We start from the raw sequence: 23,361 nt of genomic DNA, 5'->3' as shown, positions 1-23,361 counted from the left end.
TTCTTACTGACTGTACTAGTTTAATCTACGAATCACATAAAATTTTGATCTTAATAATATATGTATATATATATATATATATTCAAATAAAATTTAAAGTAGGAATTAATTGGAAAAAAAAATATTTATCCGTCAGTAAAATTATTTAACTATGGTTCAATAATACAGTGGTCAATTGATGTGCTGAAGATCGATCAAGCTGGATGCCGATGCTATAAATAAAATACAAATCCCACGGAGAAGTCATGCATTGAAATTAGTGATCCATCATGTTGCCGGTCTGTTGCCACTGCTGAAGCCTTAACCAATGTACGAAATAATAATAAATCACATGATTCAGCAGTCACGTCTCAATCTTGACATTCTCATAGCAACTAAATTGATGCCCCGACCACTAACAGGCAAGTTGCCGTACCAATGATTCCGATAGCTCATGCGCTTTTTTTTTTTTTTGGTGGAAATAGCTCATACGCCTGTGCCTTTCATCCTTGGAGGGGGAAAAAACGAAAGTTGAAAAAGAGAAATGGGCAGTTTCTATTCCCATTTTTTGACTTTGTTGAATGGAAGCTTCGCCCTTCCTCCGACCCCATCCACGGAAAGCATACCGAACAGTCCGGATGCCAGTCACCACACCGTCTCTGTAAGTAATGGATGGATGGAATCCAATATTGGGTAAATATTCTTTATGAAGAACCTTCACAGAATGCGCATTTTTTGGCCAAAGAAAAAAAAAAAGAAAAAGATTAGAGGTACATTTGCATTGAGAAAAATGCCAGAAATATTTTTTTTAAAAAATAAAAATTGAGTGGTGGGCATGTTGCGTGGCAGAAGAGATCAGTAGTTTGTACTAGGTTTAACCCTCCCCCACCTATTTCCAATAATTTTAAGAGGATAGCTAGGTTGGAGACTTTAGCATTACTTCTTAAATCATTGGATTGATCTAACAAGTAACGAGTTTTCATTACACATTGGAAATAAACTTGATCCTTGAGAGATTGCTTAACCTACAATGGACTATATCTTATAAATTACTGGAAAACAAATATTTTTGATGGGATTTAACTTTCAGATTAAACTATATGTATTTTTTAAGGGTATCAATATCCATAAGTTTCTCCTGCAAGACAATTAGCCATGCATTTTGGTAAAAAAAGCTACAGCTAAGGATGTATTTGTGATCCATATTCAATAAACAATTGGTCTGCTTTTAAGTCTCATGCAAGTGTAAGAGCACCATACAACATTTGAATTTGACTTTGACTCAATCCATTCTTGCATAGAGCGAGAGTTGAGTTAATTAACCTCGTATATATAGAGCCACATGTGCTAGCCTTAACCTTGCATGACTAATATGAATATATTTTAAGTTAATTTTATCAGGCCCATAGCAACTTTATATTAAATCTCAAATTAGTGCAACAACCTGCAAGCCTTTAAAGATCTAATAATAATATTTGTCAAACCTAAGACAGGATCATTACGTCTCTTCATTGATTACGAACAACTTAGTCAAAATGGCCTACACTTACAGAATCTAGAGCTAACTTTCTAAATACTAATATGTTCCTAACCTATTCTATAGTAGATTAGTTGATTTATCCAATTGAATATGGTCCATCATAACCTGCCTAACCAACCCAACTCAATTTATTATCAATTAAATGCCAAGCTATAATTTGGTAGACATATCCTGCCTGCATTGGGTAAAGATCATATCAAGCCCAAACTCAAACCAATTCTACCCAAATTTGGTGACTGTTGATTTGACGTCCGATTGGCAACGTGCCAGGTCAGGGACCGTGAGATACCGAATCCGCTGTTCCCAGCCCACAGCTGATCCAGAATCCATACGCCGGATCTTTCGTCAGGTAGCCAACAGTAGATCACAGGCGTCATCATACGATCATCTGCAAATATGTCATATGTTTCCATGTGTTACCCTCGGGTTTGGATGGTATCTTTTTACGAAACAATGATTAGACCTTCTTTGCGATACGTACCGTTAGATCGAGCAATATCCGCTATAATCTTTGGGCAAGAAGATACAGTCGGCGTTCAATTTGCTTTGCGAGTTGTGCGAGATATGATCCAACGGTTGATTTTGCGAAAAAGGATCGATCATGGGCGAAACATGCAACCCGAACCTGCCCGCGAGAGGACACACGGTAGCGGAGGATTCTCGTGCGGGCCCCACATGGAAAAGGAATAATTAAACCAACAGCTGTCGCCTTTTTGATGCTCTAATTGGGACAACGCAGCAGACCGGTGGTGCGTCGTTCATCCAATCCACTGCATAAATAATCCCATTGCGAGATAATATTAACCGTCCATATAACTCCATGAAATCATCCCGCCCGTCCGTGGGGTCACGGGGTTGGTGTCGTATGCGGACAGACGGGATGACGCGCTCCTTTTTGAATTTCTATGAGGATATTCGTAAGTTAGTTTGGCCGCATAGGAGAAATGAGAGGGGATAGGCGTAAACGTTGGGGAACAGTAAAAGTTTTTAAAACTGCAAATGGCAAAAAAGCTAATGCTATTGTCACTCTCTGACTTGTCGATTTTGGCCACCGCTTTTATTTGTGGCTGTTGATGGGCCGGGTGTGCTTATGTTTTTGTTGATGTTTGGTTACACTAATTTTACATGATTAATAAATAAATAAAATAAAAATCCAAATTTGAGCTTAAGACCTAAATATAAAAATCTACTTAGTCAAACTTGAAATTTGACTACTTTTTGCTCCAATCTGGATACATCAAATGGAATACTTGCAGATATCATAAAGTCAAGTTTACTATTATCATTCTTCTATTTATGAAAAAAATGAATAGTAATTGTAATTTAATTTAGTATTTACTATATCATTATGTATCCATATGAAGTTTTTAAGATGTTGTTAATTTTTAATTAAATTATAAAAACTTATTTTTCCTCTTAAGTACATGAGAATAAAGATGGACTAATTTTTTTAGGATAAAATTGTCGTTATATTAGCAATTAGAAACTAACCATCGATCCTCCATCTGTATGATCCACAAATAACATATATCTTGTGAGGTGTTCTCTAATTACTAACTTAAACATGATTTCTAAGAATCATAGAAAACATAAGATTATTAGAAGCACACGACAAATCTATATACGTGTGTGTGTGTGTGTGTGTGTGTGTGTGTGTATATATATATATATATATATATATATATATATATATATATATATATATATATATATATATATATATATATATATGGCTTATAGCATGACTAATAATCAATATAAATTGCATCATATTGAACTAGGCATTTAAATTTTGATATTTCAAGTATCTCTAGAAGTGGCTAACTTGAATGACTTTTTATCGTAAAGTTTAGTGAGCAACCAAATTTAGACAATAGATATCTTCGAAACATAAAAAGTGATTACCATATATTAAGCATGATAACAACTAAAATAAAGTCTTCGATGGCAACAAAGAAGTCCTCAATAAAAGGTTACATCCTTTCTTCCTTTTCACAACTTTCCTATCAGTGATATTATTAGTTTATTCCCTTAGACAATTATTATCCTATCAGAGACATCTTTTGTTTGAGTCGAATCAGGAGCCAACCAAATCTCCCATGGGCTTTGGAAGTCAGTCTTCAGGTTGAATGAGATTGTACAGTATACAGCACTGTGGCTATAAAATTGTGGGTGTAGAATATCAAATCTGGCTATAAAAGGTGGTGGAGTTAAAATGCCCTGCAAGAGGCGAGACGTTTTGGCGCTCTCTCTTTCTCCATCTGAGGCTTGGAGGACACGCGTCCGCCCTTAACTGCGTCCTCTCTCTCGGCGCGCGACGCGACCGAAACTTCGAGAGGAGGAAGGAGGCGTTCGATCGAGCTCTCCGTTCCGAATTCCTTCTTACGGGCGAAATTTTTATCCACTGGCGGTGGATTTCGGGGGTGGCGTTGTTCGGGAGTGCAAGTAGCAAGGGGTTTGTGACCGGGGCTCGGGTGATGGATCCGGAGTCCCGCTCTCGGTCTCCCGAGAGTCGCTCTTGGGTGAGTGTTTCTTCGGCGCTCTTAAATTTCCCCTTTTCTTTGTGCTTCCTCTCGTGGTTTTGGAGGTTGATTTTTTCCAGCGATTTTACTGACTTATTTTTCTGTTCTTGTGTTATTTCTTGTTGAAACATTTTCCTTTTATCAAATTTCTTGAAACAGTAAAGAAGCTTCTGATTTTACGGAAGATCACCGGGGACATTTTTCCTTTTTATAGAATTAAATTTTAATTTGTTGAGGGTTTTCCTTCTTAAAATTCTGAGAAAATGTAAGTCTTTATTTATGCTGGAATCTTGGTTACAAAAATGTAATTTTTATGGTATTTCGGTATACAAATGTCCTGATTTTGTTTCCAGTTTAGTTGTTTCAAATTGTGTTCGTTTAGAAAATTATGAAAAAACATCTGTTTTGTATGTGGACCGACATTTTGGTCATTTAAAAAAGAAATAGGGTTTTGTTCTTGTCTAATTTTCTTTATATTTTCTTGTTAAGAGATTTGCGGACTGCGAAATTCTTTGGTGATCAGATCATTTATATTATTTTTTGGAGTCGAAGATTCCGAGAAATCCTTCACTACGCATATATGAATGTATAATTTTAACGAAATAATGATAATTAAAATGGAAGTTTATTATTTTCACGTTCAACTATTAAGAATTTTCTTCTTTTCAGAGAATATTTTTTTTTTAATATTAACTAAGTTTACATTCTGTTATCCAACAATTAACTATAATGCTTTTGCTGGAGTTTTCTTGGAGCGAAGTTTTTAACCCACGGTACGGATCCAATTCTGTAAATTTTGGTTTAAATTGGTTATCGCGTATGATAGCAGTTCCATGGATTATGTGTTCTGGCTACCAAGCTATCTTGAGGGATCTTTTTCATGTTTAGGCATCTGCTTAACTGCAGAAAAGTCAAGTTAATCATTGCTTTATATTGGATATCTTCTTTCTTTTTTCCTAGTTTTAGTTTCTTCCAATCACACCTTTTATCTTATCCCTCTGATACTCGAAGTAGTTAAGTTATTCGTAGTTGTTGATTTCTCAGACTCTTCTGATTCCTTTTGTTTTTTAGTTTATTGTAGAATTTGTCAAATCCATTCATACCAACCCTTTTCAAAATTTTATCGATTCCACTTCATCAACTTTCTTCTTGTCTGTTTGTTTGGATGAAATACCTCATGGGTTTTGCTATTTCACTTGTAGAAAGCATACAGAACCACTCTTTTGTTGGCCTACCAGAGTTTTGGTGTTGTATATGGTGATCTAAGCATTTCACCCATCTACGTCTACAAGAGCACTTTCTCTGGAAAGCTACGCCTCCATGAGGAAGATGCTGAGATCCTTGGAGTTCTTTCTCTGGTATTCTGGACTCTGACTCTGATTGCTCTTTGCAAGTACATCATCTTTGTGTTAGGAGCAGATGACAATGGAGAAGGTGGTGTCAGGATCCACAAATTTCCGTCTAAAATTCTTCTTTCCTCTATGAATTGGTTCGATGCCTTTTCTTAGTTGTTGTAACATGTGCAGGTGGGACCTTTGCTTTGTATTCATTAATGTGCCGGAATACAAAGATGGGGCTTCTGGGTACCCCTCAAGCTGCCCACGAGCATTTATCTGCTTATAAACTTGAAACATCTAGTAAGGAGACACGGACTAGTTTGTCGGTGAAGAATTTTTTTGAGAAGCATCGGACTTCTCGAATTGCACTGCTTCTTTTTGTGCTTCTGGGGACAAGCATGGTTATCGGCGATGGTGTTTTGACCCCAGCAATGTCAGGTACAGTTGGTTTGCTTGTCGAAAATGATATAATATGTCTATTTTTCAGTCAAATAAATAGGTCTTATTTGCCAAACAAATTAAATAAATAGGTCTTTATTTTGGATGGAATGACTTGCTGTTTTGATGAACCAATAGTCATTCTAAATGCTTCTTGACGTGTGAAACCCATGTTCATTAGTTTACAAATTTATGACAGTCATAGGTTTTTAAAGATCTGTAACATTAATCTGCAAAACATTCTCTCCCTCTCGTTTTTTACTTTTCCTTGCATTGGGAAAAAATGGGATGACAGGTCAATTGCAAGCTTCGAGTTTGGCGATTTAGGGATACACCTTATATTTGATAGCATTTCTCTTCTAGTTTTACTTGACAGGTTAAAGGTTTTACAGATTGTAAGATTGTTTAGTGCTGAAATTTAGAAAACTGTAGTAGGAGCTGACTGACTCTCTTGCTCAAATTTGCTGAAAATGATGGACACCTCTTTTGTTCTCATATTTTTGAAAATTCTTGTACTTTTAAAAGTTTTTATATAAAGTTATTAACAGCTTTGTGAAATTTTCACTAACCTTTGTTTCATTCTGTATTTTTCCAGTCCTCTCTGCAGTATCTGGCCTCAGAATTAAGATTCCCAGACTAAATGAAAGTAAGCATCAGTTTCTCTTCCTGAACTTTGGGTTCTTCCATATGATAATATTTCCTACTTTTGAAAAACCACCAGCTCCTGGAAAGATGACCTCACGGATGCTGTAAGTCTACAGTGTAATTTTTGAATACACATTGAAGGCTTCTTATTGGAGTATGCCCTCGTTATGATGTGGAGTTCTCACAGTATCAGCTTTTATGCTTTGTTCTATGATCTGTTTTTTCCTGGGTACTGTTATACCAGTCCTTCCCAGATAATTTCCTTCTGCCCAGGAGTTGTTATTAGTGCATCTATATATTTTTTCATCATAGCTTTACATACTTAATCCAAACAGGGAAACATAATCCCAATAGTACATGCATTATCATCTACCAACTGTTCTATCGTATTCAACTATCTTTTTGCCTACAGATTGCACTGTTTTTGTGTCCTGCATCGTGTTAGTGGGCCTCTTTGCATTGCAACACTATGGGACACATCGTGTCAGCTTTCTTTTTGCTCCAATCTTGATTGCATGGCTTGGCTGCATTAGTGGAATTGGAATTTACAACATATTCAAGTGGAATCCTGATGTTGTCCGTGCTCTATCACCATATTATGTTTATAACTTCTTTAAGAAAACTGGAAAAGATGGCTGGAGTTCACTCGGAGGTGTTGTTCTTTGCATTACAGGTTGGTGACATTTTGATTATGTCCACATGTATATATACATATTTATACATACATCTGTACAGACATACGCACATATGTACATGTATGTGGCTGTGTACAGATAAACATATACATACATACATACATACACACACACACACACACACACATATACATACATATACATATATATATACATATGCATATGCATACATATACATGTACAGACATATACATATACATACATATACATACATGCATACGTACGTACGTACGTACATAAATACATATACATACATATGCATACATACATATACATACATAAATATGCATACATACATACATATGCATATATACATACATACATATGTATATACATATATACATACATACGTACATACATATGTATATACATATATACATACATACGTACATACATATGTATATACATATATACATGCATACATACATATGTATATACATATATACATACATACATACATATGTATATACATATATACATAGATACATACATATGTATATATGTATACATACATATACATATGGATATATAGTCTTTACTCTTTCACTTGGGCTCAAACTTGGCGTGCTTGATCAGGTGCTGAGGCCATGTTTGCTGACCTGGGGCACTTCTCAAAGCTTTCAATCAGGGTAAGGTCAAATATGCTTGGACTACTGTTATTCATTTTTAAGGTTTAGGATTCTTCATCTTTAGCTGCTGGTGGTTTATATTTCTGATAATTGTTTATGTTGTCAAATTTATGAAATCATAAATTTGATCAAGATCAAGGAACTAACTTTGGGTTCCATATCATTGCAATAGTTTTAGTTCAAGAACTTTTGTCAAACCGAAGAAGCTAAGTTGAAGGTTATTTTGTTAGCTGGGGTTCTTTTAAATAAAATGGAAGCCAAAAAGTTTCCATAAACTTGAGTATGCTGTCTCAATGCCATGTAACAGTTCCGATAAGTTGAGTATTATCGAAAAGCATCATTGCTTCTACCTCATAATGTTTTTTAATTCTTGAAATAGCCAAGGTACATCTAAAAATTAAGTTATGCTGCCATGCCTAGCTTTCTTACACCCTAGCATGGTTTGTAGACACATCTGAAACCTGAATGTTTGAGACAAAGCTAACATCTCCTATTCTCTCATTTTTATGCATAAAAGGAACAGCTAAACAAAAATACCCTCAAACTAGCATCATTTTATTAATAATTTAAAAAATAATGAAATTTTGTTATGATGCCAAAGTATGTTTCTATTTTAGAAATACTTCTGAATGTCTATACATAGTACTGATTTTCTTTTTTTTATTAATTATATGTTTTAATTTTTTTAAATTAAAAATTATTTTTTAAATATAAAGAATTTAGAAAATTAATTTGACTTCAATTCTGTGTAGTACCCTATCATGGATGCTACATAAAATTTTCTTAGCTCGTGGGCATTTCAATTTTATTTAAATTTGGGCTTTTGTCACTATGCACATTCGTGCCTAGACTTGAATAAATTGGCATCAAATTTTCATCGAGAATAGCATGCATAACCCCGACGATGCTTGTGATTCTACAGTAATTTATTATTATTATTTTATTTTTATTTTCTAATCCAAGTAATATGTTTTTAGTTTAAAAATTATAAATGTAATAAAAATTTAAGATGTCAGTGCTATCATGTAAATCATCCCTAGATCTACAACATTGTCATGAAATCATGCCAAAATTGAAAAAATTCAGCATGACCTTTCCCTATTCTTCCAATTTCTTGCTGATTTTCAGCATCAAAATGAAAAAAAAAAAAAAAAGAAGAAACAAAGAAGGAGAGAGGCACACTACCTTTCTTTGGCTTGGATCTAGCTTGGAATCATCGAAACCCCTCTCTTTTGTGATTTTTCAAGATTTTTTTTAAAAAAATGAGAGTAGAGGCATCAAGAAAGCATGAGAGGCCTTCTCAGGCCTCTCTCAATTATTAGAAGGAAGGGGGGACCAAACCATCTTGTACCGGTGTGGGTGGAGTGGTGTGCACCAGTTAGGCAGTTCGAATCATTTTCCAAACTGAAGGGGTGAAGTGTTCTGGTTTCACCCTAGTTTTTGGGCAGTACAATGTTTACTTCTTCTCTCTTTTCATATATCTTTAGCCCAGAAATTATTTTTGCTGGAAATTACCATTCACTCTTTTGTGACACCACCTTCTCATAGAGGTCTATAATTGAGGGCCTTCTCATGACTTGTACTGGGGTTGGAGTGAGAGTGGATTGCCTTTATAGATCAGCAGCAGAGAGAAGGAAGGTCCATGAGATGGATAAGAGGGGAGACAAGGTAAGAGGATCAATGTGGTCTGAAGCTGCTTGAGAGAGGGAAAAGAAAGTAGGGAGGAGGTGAGAGGGAGAGAGAGCTTGACAACCAGAGGATTGGAATTGTATGTGGGGCAAGGGTAGTTGGTATATGGATTAAGAGTGTACTGTTGGGGTAATCTTTTTGCTTCATTCAGGGAACAGGTGTGGCCAGTTTCAGAATTCAATAATCTTTTATCTCACTTCAAACCCTGTTAGGCTAAAGATATCTGAACCTCCACACGTGAAGAATACCAAAGTGTTCTTAAAGTTGATCTTCTTGTCTAGTATCTATCTGGAAGTCTTTTTATGCACCAAATTTCTAAGACGTGTCGTAAATTTGCTCTTCTACCTTTTACCTGATGGTATCTTGATCGTAATTTTAATGGGCAACCCTTATTAATATAGGGTTTGCTTTATGTGGCCTGTCCTCCATGATTCAATGTATACCTCTTCAGCTGATGAATTAATTAATTCAAACATTAGCATGATGGCATGATGCAAACTCTAGAATGATGATGTGGTTGACATGGTTATCTCTATTTTGCGAATATGTTGGTATCTCACATGCACCTTCATATGTATGGATGTAACCTGACTTGAAAATAGAACTGCAAATATTCTTGCATTTTATGAATTTGAAAAGATACAAGGACACATCAATAAGAGGAGGCAAATATGGAAGGGATGAAGATTCTCTCATCTTTGTATGTAGAAGACATGTATATGCAACTCTATCCATTAATTGGGTATCGGATTGTTTTATTGTTGTCATAGTGTTATGCGCTAAGAATATCACTTCTGGATAAGGGAAACAGATGAATTTGATTTATAAGCATATTATTTGTAACTTTCACTTTAATGATTCATGAAACAACTACTTGTCTAGGATTTTGGACAAAATGACTTATATTAGTTGCTGCACCAGAATTACTAACTTCCTAGAATGTTAGGTTTACTTATGAATTTGAGGAATAAAATCTCTTGGATCCAGCTGTTCAGTTAAATATAGTTATAATTGACAATTGTAATTTTGTTTATCAAGGTTTGAAAAGCCAATTTCAGTTTAAGCCGGACCAATTAAGCTTCAATCTCCATACTTTCACTTTGAGTGTAGGATTTTGGCCAACAAAAGAGATAAAACTAAAAAACCAAAGAAGTTAGTGTATGACATGTATTTAAAGTAAACACGCCAGGAAAAAATATTAGAAATATTTTAGAGTGGATTTTATTGAATTCTGTTTGCTTGATAATATTGAGTATATTGTTTGGTTATTTCAGGCAACTGTTAATAATTAGGGATAATTAAAAGAATGTCAACATCTTTGTTGCTTTTACAGTCTCACCATTCAATAATTTTGAAATAATGACAGTCTTAAGAATAGAAGGAACTAACAAATATATAAAGAAATGGAGAGTTTTTATAAAAATTTGAAAATCCCATGATAGATCTAATGGATTATCATGCTAAAATAATTGATTTATACAGTTTATGGGGACCACATCAAAAGCACGCTTCTAGCTTATTGGATCCTATATCTTGACACTTTAAAGAGGATATTTGAGTTTAAATCTCCTGAGTTCTGGGCTTATTTTTTTTTTCCTGAATCTATTATTCAGGACATGTACTACTTCGCACGCTAATCCTCCCCTAGAAAGGTCTCTCAAAAGCCCCAAACCCCAAAGTTACCTTTACTTCAAACTTACCAAATACTCAAACGCATGCAAGGAGTTTAATGTTGATAAAGTACTTTTCAGGATTCTAATGAATGATTAGCCAACTAAAAGAAACATGAACTTCCAGTATACACATTAAACAGGGCCAGTATGTCTTTTTTGGCCAAAACCTTGAAACCAACCTAGTTTCAGACTGGTTCTTAGCATAATTGAGTTTGGTTTTCCAAGTATGGGCCAAAATTCGAAATCATGGTCTTTAATTACAGTGATGCAAAAGATAGCAGAGGCCTTACATTTTGCTTTGCCAATTATGCGTTAATATTCTCAGACATTTACATACATATATTCTTGTGGTTGTTTGAGACTTGTGATCTCATTTTCTTGAATTCCTAAGTCATCTTGTTGTGCATTCCATATTTTCTTCATACTATCATGTTGATTATTATCATTAATATACCTTTAGTGTGCCAAATGGCCCAAATACTGTGCTTATTCATAGTGTTAATTTATATTTATGTTAAATGTGTTCTGGTGGCAGGTGGCATTTGCAGCTGTAGTTTATCCCTGCTTGGTAGTGGCATACATGGGTGAAGCTGCTTACCTATCAAAGCATAGGGAGGATCTCCAAAGTAGCTTCTACAAAGCCCTCCCAGGTATATTAGCTTACAGCTCCTATTTTATGACATGGAAATATAAGATCTGCTTCGTTTATGAGCATACTGGAAGATGAAGATCACGTGTGTTGTCCTGCATACTTTAGAAAAGTCAGAAGTGCCTGTCTTTTTTTAACGGCCTGCTATTTAGAGTGATTGATGGACATCAACAAAGGAAAATCTTAATTTGTCCCTTTAACAATCCTATAACATTGAAGAGGGGGATGTGAGGAATTTACATGATTATCTAATATGTTGCTGACAACTATAACCTGAGCTTTTTTAATTTCACTTAGTATTGCTTGCTAATATTTGTTGGGGTCTTATATAGTTTACTTGGAGATGTAAGAACTGGGTCAGACTGGTCCTTTACTTATGATGGCTTTATCATATAAAACATTTAGCATTTATTCATAAGCTACTAGTTTACCAATCAATTTCAAGTGATATAATCTTATGCTTTCTCCGCACTGTTTTCCCCCAATTCAGAGAGCGTATTTTGGCCAGTATTCATCATTGCAACATTAGCCACAGTTGTTGGGAGTCAGGCAATTATCTCAGCTACCTTCTCCATAATTAGTCAATGTAGGGCTTTGGGATGTTTCCCCCGTGTGAAAATTATACATTCATCGAGCCATATACATGGGCAGATATACATACCAGAGGTGAACTGGCTTCTCATGCTATTATGTCTTGCTGTCACCGTTGGCTTTAGAGACACTAATATGATTGGAAATGCTTATGGTATGTGTTTCTTCACTTTCCATTTTGATTATAACAAAACAGAGTGGAATGGTGTTATGTGGGCATATGACATATTTCCTTTTCCAGGCCTTGCTGTGATTATTGTAATGTTTGTAACAACTTGTCTTATGTTCCTAATCATCACTACTGTCTGGAAACAATCCATATTCTTGGTGCTCCTCTTTGTTATCACCTTCGGATCCTTCGAGCTCCTCTACTTCTCTGCGTGCCTCACCAAAGTTCCTCATGGAGGCTGGTTTCCCCTCATCTTTTCACTAATCATTTTGCTTGTTATGTCGACGTGGCACTATGGTACTGCTATGAAACAGGCTTTCGAGCTCCAGAACAAGGTCTGCCTTGACCATCTCCTCAGCATCAGCCCCAGCCTTGGCCTTGTCCGAGTCCCTGGAGTTGGCCTTGTATACTCCAACATTATGACTGGTGTCCCACCCATGTTTGCTCATTTTGTCACAAACTTTCCTGCATTCCATCGCATCCTCATCTTTGTCTGCTTAAAGACACTTACAGTGCCGAAAGTTCCAGTTGATGAGCGCTTCTTGATTGGAAGGATTGGCCCACCAGAGTATCGCCTCTTTCGGTGCATTGTGAGGCATGGGTACAAGGATGGAGGAAGGGACAGTCATGAGTTTGAGAATCAGCTGCTCTTGAAAGTGGCAGAATATCTGCAGCAGGAGGTGGGGGATTCGTTGGTTAATGGTGAGATGTCAGTGGTTGGTCAGCCATCTAACCCAGTGGTGGATGCTGTGGTTGGGTCTGAAAGGACTGAGACGAGTAAGAAGAGGGTGCGATTCAGAGAGGCTGTCAGGGAAGATGTGAGGCAAGAGGTGAGGGAATTGGTGGAGGAGAGGGAGGCTGGTGTGTCATATATGATGGGCCATACATGTGTGCTGGCTCATGAGTCCTCATCATTTATCAAGAAGTTTGCAATAAATGTTGTGTATGGGTTTCTTCGGCGTAACTCCCGCAGGCCTGCTGTGGCGCTTGGGATGCCACATACCTCCCTGATTGAGGTTGGCATGGTTTATCAAGTATGATGCTTAAGACTCCTGCTATCATTTAAGATTATGCTCTGGTTCATATACAATAGGAAAAGAACAAACAACTTTCCTTTTGTCTCTCTGAACATTTTTGCAGCGAGGAGAAGAAATCAATCCAATATTTACTATTTCTTCTGCAGCGGTAATTGCTGATGCAAAACATGGATGAAGATTTTATATACTGTTTGGAGAACTATGGTTCCTGTGTAGTAATTAAAACCATACCTGTAAGCTGAATGGATTAGGAGTTGGGGAAGTTGGCACTGCACTAACTTGGCCTGGCATTTAAGAGAAATTACGAGGGTGTGAAAGAATTGATATTTGTATAGGTGGACGTTGTATTAAAAGAGGTCTGACATTCCTGTACATAATAAAGAGGTATTTTTTTTTTTCATGACAGATTTTTTTCTTTTTTTTGTGAAGTATTTCTTGGCATCTACATTCTTCTTCCGACAGAGTCGTCTGCCCAGCTGAGATAGTTGCTGATACCTCTTTCTCACTCACGGCAAAACATATACTTAGTGTTGTATATAAGTTGAGTGGCAATTTGTCAACAAGGTGAATTGGAACTTGCTATCTTACGTTTGAGAACAGCTGCCCAAAGAATAGGCGGTGTTGAGAGCCTAATTTTGTATTTATTTTCTAAATTTAAAGCTGCAGAACAATGTGCAAGATCTTATCCATAATAGTATCTTCATCTCTCGAAAACAAAGTATTGTGTGCGTTTATATATATGTCAAATGTGTTGGGGTTGTGTACAAGTCCTTCTGCCTGTATGTATATCCATGGATCATGAGATCCAAGATGTGATGATAGTTTCTTTTTTTTTAAATATTATTTATTATCAGATATTTTTAATAGTTCTACATAACCACAGCACTTATTGATATGCAATTCAAAAAAAATATTCTACCTGCATTCAGAATTTCTTTACGACTTTCTGACAAAACAAGGAAGACTGTTTTCACCAGCTGCTCCCCATGCTCTGTGTCTGCCTGCGATTGTTTGCTCCATTGTGGAGGATTATGGCCCACCTTGCTTCCTGTGGTAACGTTCATGTCCTTGAAGGGTTGAGGCCTTGTTTGGACGGTACATAAGAGGTTGGGATAGGGCAGGATAACTGCCTTATCCCTAGAATAAATTGCAAATGACAATTGGACTGTTTCAATGGGATGGAGTCTCTGATCCTGCACAATAATGGTCAAATCTTGGATAATTGATGGCCATTCATCATTTTTGATCTACATAAATCAAAGCCGGTAGCACTGGCAATGCCTCAGGCATAAATGCAGGAAGGATGTATAGCTGATATTGGATCTTATGGAACAGGATTTGATTTTACAGTTTGGTATGAATGAAGAAATTTCGAATAAAAAGATCAGAATTTGCTGATGGGAAAGGAGAGAAACAAAACAATGTCAAGAGGGATCATGCGGTAACCAAGCAAAAAGGTGAAGTCCTATTGTTCTTTTAATCCAAAAGTAATTACTATAATATAATTTAGAAAAAGATGAGGCACGGGTCGTGCGCTTTCAAGATAATTATTATAATATCAGTTGTGCAATCGTACAACATAATCATAAGACAGGATCATGATGATTTATCCAAAAAAAGACAAGCCTTACCCTACATTATTCTTGAATTAGTTATACTCATCGAGGATAACACCATCTTATCTTGTCCTTGGATTGCGTATCCTGTTTCCATGGGAGGTCATAAGATCCAGTTTGGTCGGAGGATAAGGGATAAATTGGCGTTACTCGGGTGGATACCTGTTGTTCCAGGATAAGGAAATGGTGTTTTGGGATAAAGGCTGTTATGCCCTGTAGTGATCACCTGTAAAGCTGAAATTGCTGCTTGTGTCTTTTGTGAGGATTAGGGTAGAAAAGGTGATCTTTTCCTGAATTGCACAAGGTTGCCCTTCCTATTCTCATGGGTTTTTGTGAGATGATGGGAAAACCTTTTGGGATGAACCGAGATAAGGTGTTTGGGGCTGTTGGTAGGAATAATTTGGTTTAGTGGCTATTAGATGCATGCATGGGTTCACACAAAGACTTTGGAAGGGATCACGGAATAGAATACATGTCAAGCATGCGTGGATACGAAAATTATTGGAAGAGAGAAGTGTAAAGATGAAGTTAAAACAGGGGAATAATCAGATCAATTTATATACATAGCTATACCAACCATTTTAAATCCGAACCTCCTATACTCGCACCCAAACGCCGAGGCTGGCAGCGACTAGCACCTGAGCCAGTTTTTAAAACATTGGAGATACGAAGAGTAAGGAGGATTTGTTAATGATGAAGTTAATTTAGATTTCTAATTTATCTCAATCTTTTGGAATTAGTTTGGATGATTATTTAGTAGATCAGGTCTATTATTTTCTCTTATCTTTATCTAGTTGATGAAGTCTCTCTTTTACTTGCTCTTAATCACTTGTAAAGTAAATGCTATAAACACCGGTGGTTCTCATTTGTATCGGCGTGGCCAAATTTAATCAAAAAGTTCTTTTTTTGTTCTCCTCTTTTATAGTTTGCTCTCCATGCGTTCGTGAGTTTGCCTTATCCAAATTGATGCTCTAGCTCCCCTTTCACCACTAGAGCATGCATTTCCTCTTCTGCCACCAGAACTGGTGGGATCTGTCGCATTTCTCCACCAGTTTTTAGGACGTTGGCATCTTGTCTATCACTAAGACACTAACTTCTTCTTCCCAGCTAGATTCTTCTATCTCTACTTCTCTTGACACTAAATGGCTAATCTGGCCCTAATGGCAGCGCTTAAGAGCGGCATCTGCCGCATCACCGGCGGGATCTATCACATCTTCAATAGCTGCCGTTCTCCACCGGTTTTTAAGAGGCTGGCATCTTCTCCACCACCACTAGCTTCTTCTTCCTAGCTGGATTATTCTATCTTTGCTTCTCTTGACATTAAATGGTGAATTTAGCGCTAGTGGTAGCATTTAGTACTGGCTTAGTACGGCCCTCTTTCCTCGTGTTAGAAGGAAAAAAATTCGATTTGGAGTATCCAAATGAAGATATTTTTTGGCTATTAAGAAACTCTTGATACTTGGAGGTTGGAGTTGTTGAACTTGGAGAGAATCCAACTGATGCCCAGCGAAATGCCTACTGATTCAGTTATATAAATGGTTCAGTTGGAAGATGTGGGTGGCAGTGCTTACCATCAGTTCCCTTTTAATAGACACCCACCTTGTTGGCTGGCAGTTTTATGATGTCGTCATCATTCTTACTAGTGTATTAATGACAACTCTGAAATGGTTCTGTTATCTGATTCTCTATAGAAGCAGTCATGAAGACACCTACTCCTGCATGTTCAAGGGCTCAAACTCATGCTCTATTATAATTCAATCCCAAGAGGCCATCCTTTCTTCGAAGCTTTCTGCTATCCTTCTGTTGGGGGATACCCATCGACCGACCGACCGACTATCGGAGAGCCCGACCGGCTGGCGGCCCGACCGACCGACCGACTATTGGAGGGCCCGACCGGCTGGCGGCCCGACCGACCGACCGACTATCGGAGGGCCCGACCGGCTGGCAGCCCGACCGACTAACCAACGGCCCGACGGACGACTCTGACTGGCCGACGGACGCCATCAGCGGCTAACTGCGGCCATTCCACGGTCCATTCCCGACCGACTAAACCCAGAGGTCCGGTAGCCGACCCACATGAAGCTCGCCGACCGACGGAGGAGTCCGACGCCACTCTGCTGGCCACCGACCTTGGGTCGGCCGACTCCACCAACCACCGTACGGCCGCCAGACGTTGTCAGCTCTGACACGGACATGCGGCACAGTTACCTAGGGGCATTGTCCCGCCGAGAGCCGGGTCAACCCTGGTGATTAGACGGCTACACGGCGACATGACGTTTTCACGGCGGCTCTGACAGCCTACAGTGAGTTGACAGTTCCTCACTTGTCCGCGCCATTAATGACGGCGCCATACCTAGCTCCATTATATATACCGGGGAAGGCAACAGTGCAAGGGGTCGATCCGCCCGTCTCTCCCACATACGCAGGCTCGCTCCTCTCTCTCTCTCCCTCTCTCTTTCTCAGAGCTCTCTGTCTGCATTTCACTGTTGCCCAGTCACCTCTCTGACTTGACCGTCGGAGGGTCCCCGCCGGAGCTGCCTCCGGTCAGTGCGGACTTCCTTTTGCAGGTGCACGCTTCCCGGCGATCGGGCGATGAGGCGATTGGCCGCAACACCTTCTTTTCTGCTATTTCTCTATATATATTTGTTTGGTTGGGCTACCGCATACCTGTTCAACAGATGGATCTCTGGAAGTATTTTCTTACATATACCTTGGTGCCTCAATGGTCCTATACCTCACATAATTCAAGGCTAATTCACTGCTGTTCTCAGATTGTGCAACATGTCCAATGTTCATATCATTATCCTCTTTGTTATGAGTTTGGTTCTTGGCTACCAGGTTATCTCCATTACATTCAGTGCTGTCCCTTTGGTTCACTATTCCATTGGTTTTTAACAAAACCAGGTATATTCAATCATCATCGACTCATCAGTTCCTCGGATAACAACCTTGGATCTTCCCTACAGATTCTCAGTGCCGCAGGCCTGGATCAAAAAGTCATGATATGCTCGGTTGCTTGCTGTTCTCTATTTTGTTTCTCCACTTCAAGAAGACATGAAGCTCAGATTGGTTTCAGTTGAGTCCCCATGATGCCAGATGCTACAGTTATAATTCCATGCCATCTTGCGTTGTTGCCAGCGGAGGCTATTTGCACACTACGTCAGCTTCTTTATTTTATATGTCTTTACCTTTTTCTGTGTATGTGTATCTGTATATGCCTTGTCTCTTTTGTCAAAAGATGCTCCTAGAACTTCTCTTGTGGCTTTATTTTTGTCTTTCTTTTCTTATCCACTGTACTAGGTCACTTGAACGTGCTGTAGTTTTCCTTTCATATTAATCTATAAGTCAATGTTTCTTACCACAAAAAAAAAAAAAAAGCCTACTGAGAGAACAAGAAGAAGAATTGGAAGATCTCTAGGGAAACTGTAACAAAGTATGGGCTATTTTAGAACAATCCCATGAAGGAGTTGAGGAGGCCGCAGAGATGGGACTTCAAACTTTGAGATGTCAATTGGAGCTTTTACAAATGAAAAATATTGAAACTTATGTATGGGCCTTGACAAATTAGGTGAAAGATAAGATTGAAGAACTTGCCATGATGGAAAGGATGTTGCAAATATTAATAAAAGATGCGAACATATTAGGCATTAATTAGATATAATAGGTGATTAAATTTAGAATGTTAAATAATGTCTTATTAAATTCAAATTAAAAAATATTACGGCTGCCTCTAGATCTCAATTTGACAAATGATTGTTATGGTAGAATAAATAGATATATAAATCAACCATAAAAATAAAATTAAAATGCGTGTGGTTAAAGTCTTTAATAACTATTATGCATGTATATACTTATATTTATATTCATATAATTATATATAAATATTATCAACTTGTTTATGCCGTCAGCTTAGAATGTATGCTCATGTTTGGCTTAATTATTAACCAAGGAGTCTTTCTACCAAAAAAAAAAAACCAAGGAGTCTATTTGATCATGAAATTTCGAGCTAAATAAGAGCTGCTCGAAAATGATTCATTTGTTTTTTTTTTGATAGAAAAAATGATTCATTTGTTCGAGAGCCATCTTTAATTGCAAGCTTTTAATACATCGAGGAGGGGAAGCTTCCTCCCTATCTGTCCTCTCAAAAGATAAAAAAATAAAATATTCAAATTGTCATTAAATTACAATATCTCTCTTGAAAAATACTAGAATTTGGCTAAAAGGTATGGATGGACACGCACATGAACACACACCTATATAGAGGGAGAGAGATGTATATTTGGCTATACTCAAGTAGATCCCACTCAAATTTGATTAAATCTAGAGATTGGATAATAGAGGTTCTATTTAGATGTGATCTATTATTAAATTGCTTATACACTAAAAATTATATGATTCATGACCCTTAGCTTATATATCAAGTAGTTAAAAATGAAAAGTTCAAATATGATGAAATAATACGTATTTAGATAAATTATGTTCTTGGTTCTTAAACTAAGTCGAATTTTTTTAAACTGACCCATAAACTATAAAAAGCTAAAGTTTAGTCCATGTACTTTTTGAGTCATTGTAATATAATCTTTTTCTTAGATTTCGACCGCTTACTTTCATCTGAAATCCCAATTGGTGATAATCGATGCTTACATGACGAAAAATATTTGATGAGAATGATGTGGCATATGAGTGATGATGTGGCATATAAGTAATGACATGGCATAATAGATGAAAATTTTTATTTTGATGGCATAGTATGGATGATGACGTGGAATCTGATATAGAAAGTTTTTCTCATCTCTCTCTAAAGTCTTTCTCTCTCTAGAATTAGACTTTCTCTCTCTACCTTCTCTCTATATTTTCTCTCTCTAAATTTTCTTCCTATTTTCTCTCTCTAGACCTTTCTCTCTCATTATGGATTTCGTCTCTCTAGGGTCATTCTCTCTCTCTGATTACATCACAGACCCTAGGATAAACTTGAGATGAAAATATGATGATCTGGGACTGCTCCGAAATTCGTGCAGTAGATCGGATCCCGATTCGATTCTTTTTCAAAATTGATAACATCGATCATGATAAATCCATATTAAGTCATCCTGATATAACCTCTGATGATCTCAATCATGATTGCCACTTTTAAAGGATACGAAGATTCTCTCTCCACTTTCTCTCTCTACTTTCTCTCTCATGACCGACTTTCTCTCTCTAAAAAAAAAGATCTATGAATCCTGTATCGAGTCATGCTTTCATCTTTTAGAAGCTTATATTGACTCTAATAAGATCTGAAGTTGCTTTGATATCCGTGCTGTATGTCAACCTCATCTGATCGTATCAAAGATCTTTCAAATTTATTAAAGAATCCTATTGATTGATCTTGACTTTAATTCGATCTGTGCCTCACGATTTCTTGATCAAGTCACTTGAATTTGACCCTCAGATCAGAGATCCTGAATTACCCTGGTATCTGGATGGTCCGACACATCCGGACAACAGTCCTCTTTCCTTATGATTTAATCTTATTATATTTATGGAATAGAAATTGACGATGATTTGATGTTTTAAATAGGATTAGCTGATTCTTCTAACAAAGCCTGAAGATCTTAGATGAAAGAGGTAAGTAGATCCTATGCTCCTTATTTATTTTTAAATGATCATGTTTTTATGCAAAGAATTGCTATTGATGAAATCATAATTTTTCATAAAATAAGGATCGGCATATGTGATATGAAAAAGCATGTTTTATTATGAGCATTGATTTCATGAATATGTCTTATGAAAATGCATGATTATGAAACATGAATTTCATTGTTTTTTCATTTATGTATATGTATGCTTTAAGAAAAAGATATAATGATTTCAAAGGCTCTCAGATGGCTATGAATGAATCCCTTCGGGAAGGTCGACATCCGGAGCTAGCATCCACACGAAACATGGCCCTGCCAGCGGGTATAAAGTTGGCACATGAATTAAGAACTCTGTCGATTAAGAAACATGGCCCTGTCACGGGTATAATAGTGATCTTAGCACGAATATCTGTGAGCAATGTTTTGAAATATGACATGAATACATGATGAAAATGATTTACGATTCATGATTGTGAAATATACATGATTTATGCATGCATGATGGGTTTAAAACTTGTTTTGTTACATGCTCTATGAAATGCTTTATTTTGTATTATCTGTTATTTTCTAAATATTGCATTATCATGAAAAACCTATGCTTGATCCAATAAGGAAGTGCAAGTTCTACTTACTGGGCTAGTGTAGCTCATATTCTTTTTGTTTTCTTTTTTGTTTGAACAGAGAAATAAGGTTAGGATCGGCAAAAAAGAATTCAAGCTTGAAGATCGGCATAGCAAGCTGAAAAATTTGACAACAGAAGTTTAATTTATTTTATAATCATGAATTTGTAGTTATTTATGAATGTTGAGATTCGGGTTAGTACTTGCTTTTGGATTTAGATGCTCTGAACCCATATTGGTTCGATTATTTGATGAATAATAGAATTAAATCTTTTTATTTGACGGATTTTAGATGATTATGATGAATTGGCTTCGTGTTATCGTGGGCTCCATCCCTCGGTAGCATGGCCGTGTTATGTCCCGGATTTGGGGCGTGACAATCCATGCCCCATCACCATGAGTGATGATGTGTCACTTATTGATCGGATACTTTCAAAAAATTTCACAGTAGATGTCGTGTCACCTGAGTGCTGAATGTCGCTCAATTATTAGATAGTTTTGAGAAATTTTATAGTAGGAGCCACATCATTACCCATGCCGTGTCACTTGTGAGTGTTGACGTGTCACTTAGTGATTGGACACTTTTAAAAAATTTCACATTAGATGCCACATCATCAAAATAAAATTTCATTTATTATGCTATGTCATCACTTGTATGCCACGTCGTCTATGCCATCTCATTTTTGTCAGATGTTTTTCATCACATAAACATCAATTATCGCCAACTGAGATTTTCGATGAGAGAAAGTGATCGAAATCAGGAGAAAAGATCACATTAAAATAGTTCAGAAAGTACAGAGATTAAACTTTAGTTTTTTATATTTTAGAGATCTTTTAAGAAAATCAAACTTAGTTCAGAGACTAGAAACATAATTTATCTTACATATTTTTTAATACTTGATACATATGTTAGAGGTCTCTAAATTATATATTTTCGTAAATAACTTACGGATAGTAGATCACATCTGGTTGCTCGGATCACCAACATGGAACCTCTACCATTTGATCTAGAACTGATTGGATTCAGGTAGAGATCCACTTGAGTCATGTAGCTAAGCCTACCTCTCTCTCTCTCTCTCTCTATGTACATGTATGTATGTGTGTGTATGTATGTATGCATGTGTATATATTATGTATATATATTGTATATGTACGTATATATGTATATATATAAGAATATATAGAGAGAGATACTTGGCTATACTCAAGTGAATCTTTACTCGAATTTAGTTTTTGGTTGGATCAAGATGAACTTTAGGATCCCTATTGATAACTCAAGCCATTAGATTGCTCACAGAAAAAAAAAATCATGTGACTTGGAGATTATTAGCTTTTGCATAAACTGATCAAAAATTAGATAATTTAAAATTTTGAAATACTATATATTTTTTTAACTAGACATATAGGTTAAGGGTCTTAAATCACAAGGCTGCAAACGGATTGGGTTGATCTATGACTAAAGTCACTTAGATTCGATCCGACCCATTTTAAAGGATCCATCGGACCGGGTTAGGTTCTAAAATTGGATCTATTCTATTGTTAGATCGGATTTAGGTTTACTGAATTCTAATACGACCCTTTTAATTTCTAGGTCAATTTTGGATTTTTTATGCTATGATCCGACCCGATCCGAACTTGGTATACAATGGGCGTTGGAAGTCGTTTGACTCTCCAAGTTGTGATTTAAGACTTGTATGATCAATACTTTTAACATAAAAATAGATTTCCAACTATTTTTGTATCCTAATTTATTTTGAGAATAATATTATTTATTATCTATTTTATATGATTAATAGTAGTTGGTTTTGTGATAACTAAAATATAGTCGGTTACGTTTGACCTGAATATGATATAGATATAATTCGGATCCAAATTTTTTGTATTTGAGCTGAGTTATACATAGATCCAAGCCGA

At 36.7% G+C, this 23,361-nt stretch overlaps 1 protein-coding gene across 2 annotated transcripts; it reads left to right on the top strand.

The window, feature by feature from the left end:
- Positions 1-3,755: 3,755 nt before the first annotated feature.
- Positions 3,756-14,038, top strand: LOC105059843 (probable potassium transporter 13). 2 transcript variants are annotated; one of them, XM_010943302.4, is made up of 9 exons: positions 3,756-4,041; positions 5,244-5,475; positions 5,568-5,816; positions 6,412-6,462; positions 6,874-7,134; positions 7,733-7,785; positions 11,683-11,797; positions 12,287-12,541; positions 12,629-14,038. In XM_010943302.4, exons 1-9 carry the CDS (start codon positions 3,997-3,999, stop codon positions 13,594-13,596), a joined length of 2,229 nt encoding a protein of 742 aa, XP_010941604.1. In that variant the 5' UTR covers positions 3,756-3,996; the 3' UTR covers positions 13,597-14,038. The 2 variants fall into 2 exon arrangements, with proteins under 2 accessions (XP_010941604.1, XP_073101131.1); XM_073245030.1 differs by having other exon boundaries at positions 12,287-14,038.
- The last annotated feature ends 9,323 nt before the right edge of the window (positions 14,039-23,361 follow it).

The sequence above is a fragment of the Elaeis guineensis genome, chromosome 10, assembly GCF_000442705.2.
Source record: "Elaeis guineensis isolate ETL-2024a chromosome 10, EG11, whole genome shotgun sequence".
NCBI classification, from domain to species: Eukaryota; Viridiplantae; Streptophyta; class Magnoliopsida; order Arecales; family Arecaceae; genus Elaeis; species Elaeis guineensis.
The sequence above is the reverse complement of the archived record's forward strand: the minus strand, read 5'-3'. Positions and strand labels throughout refer to the sequence as shown.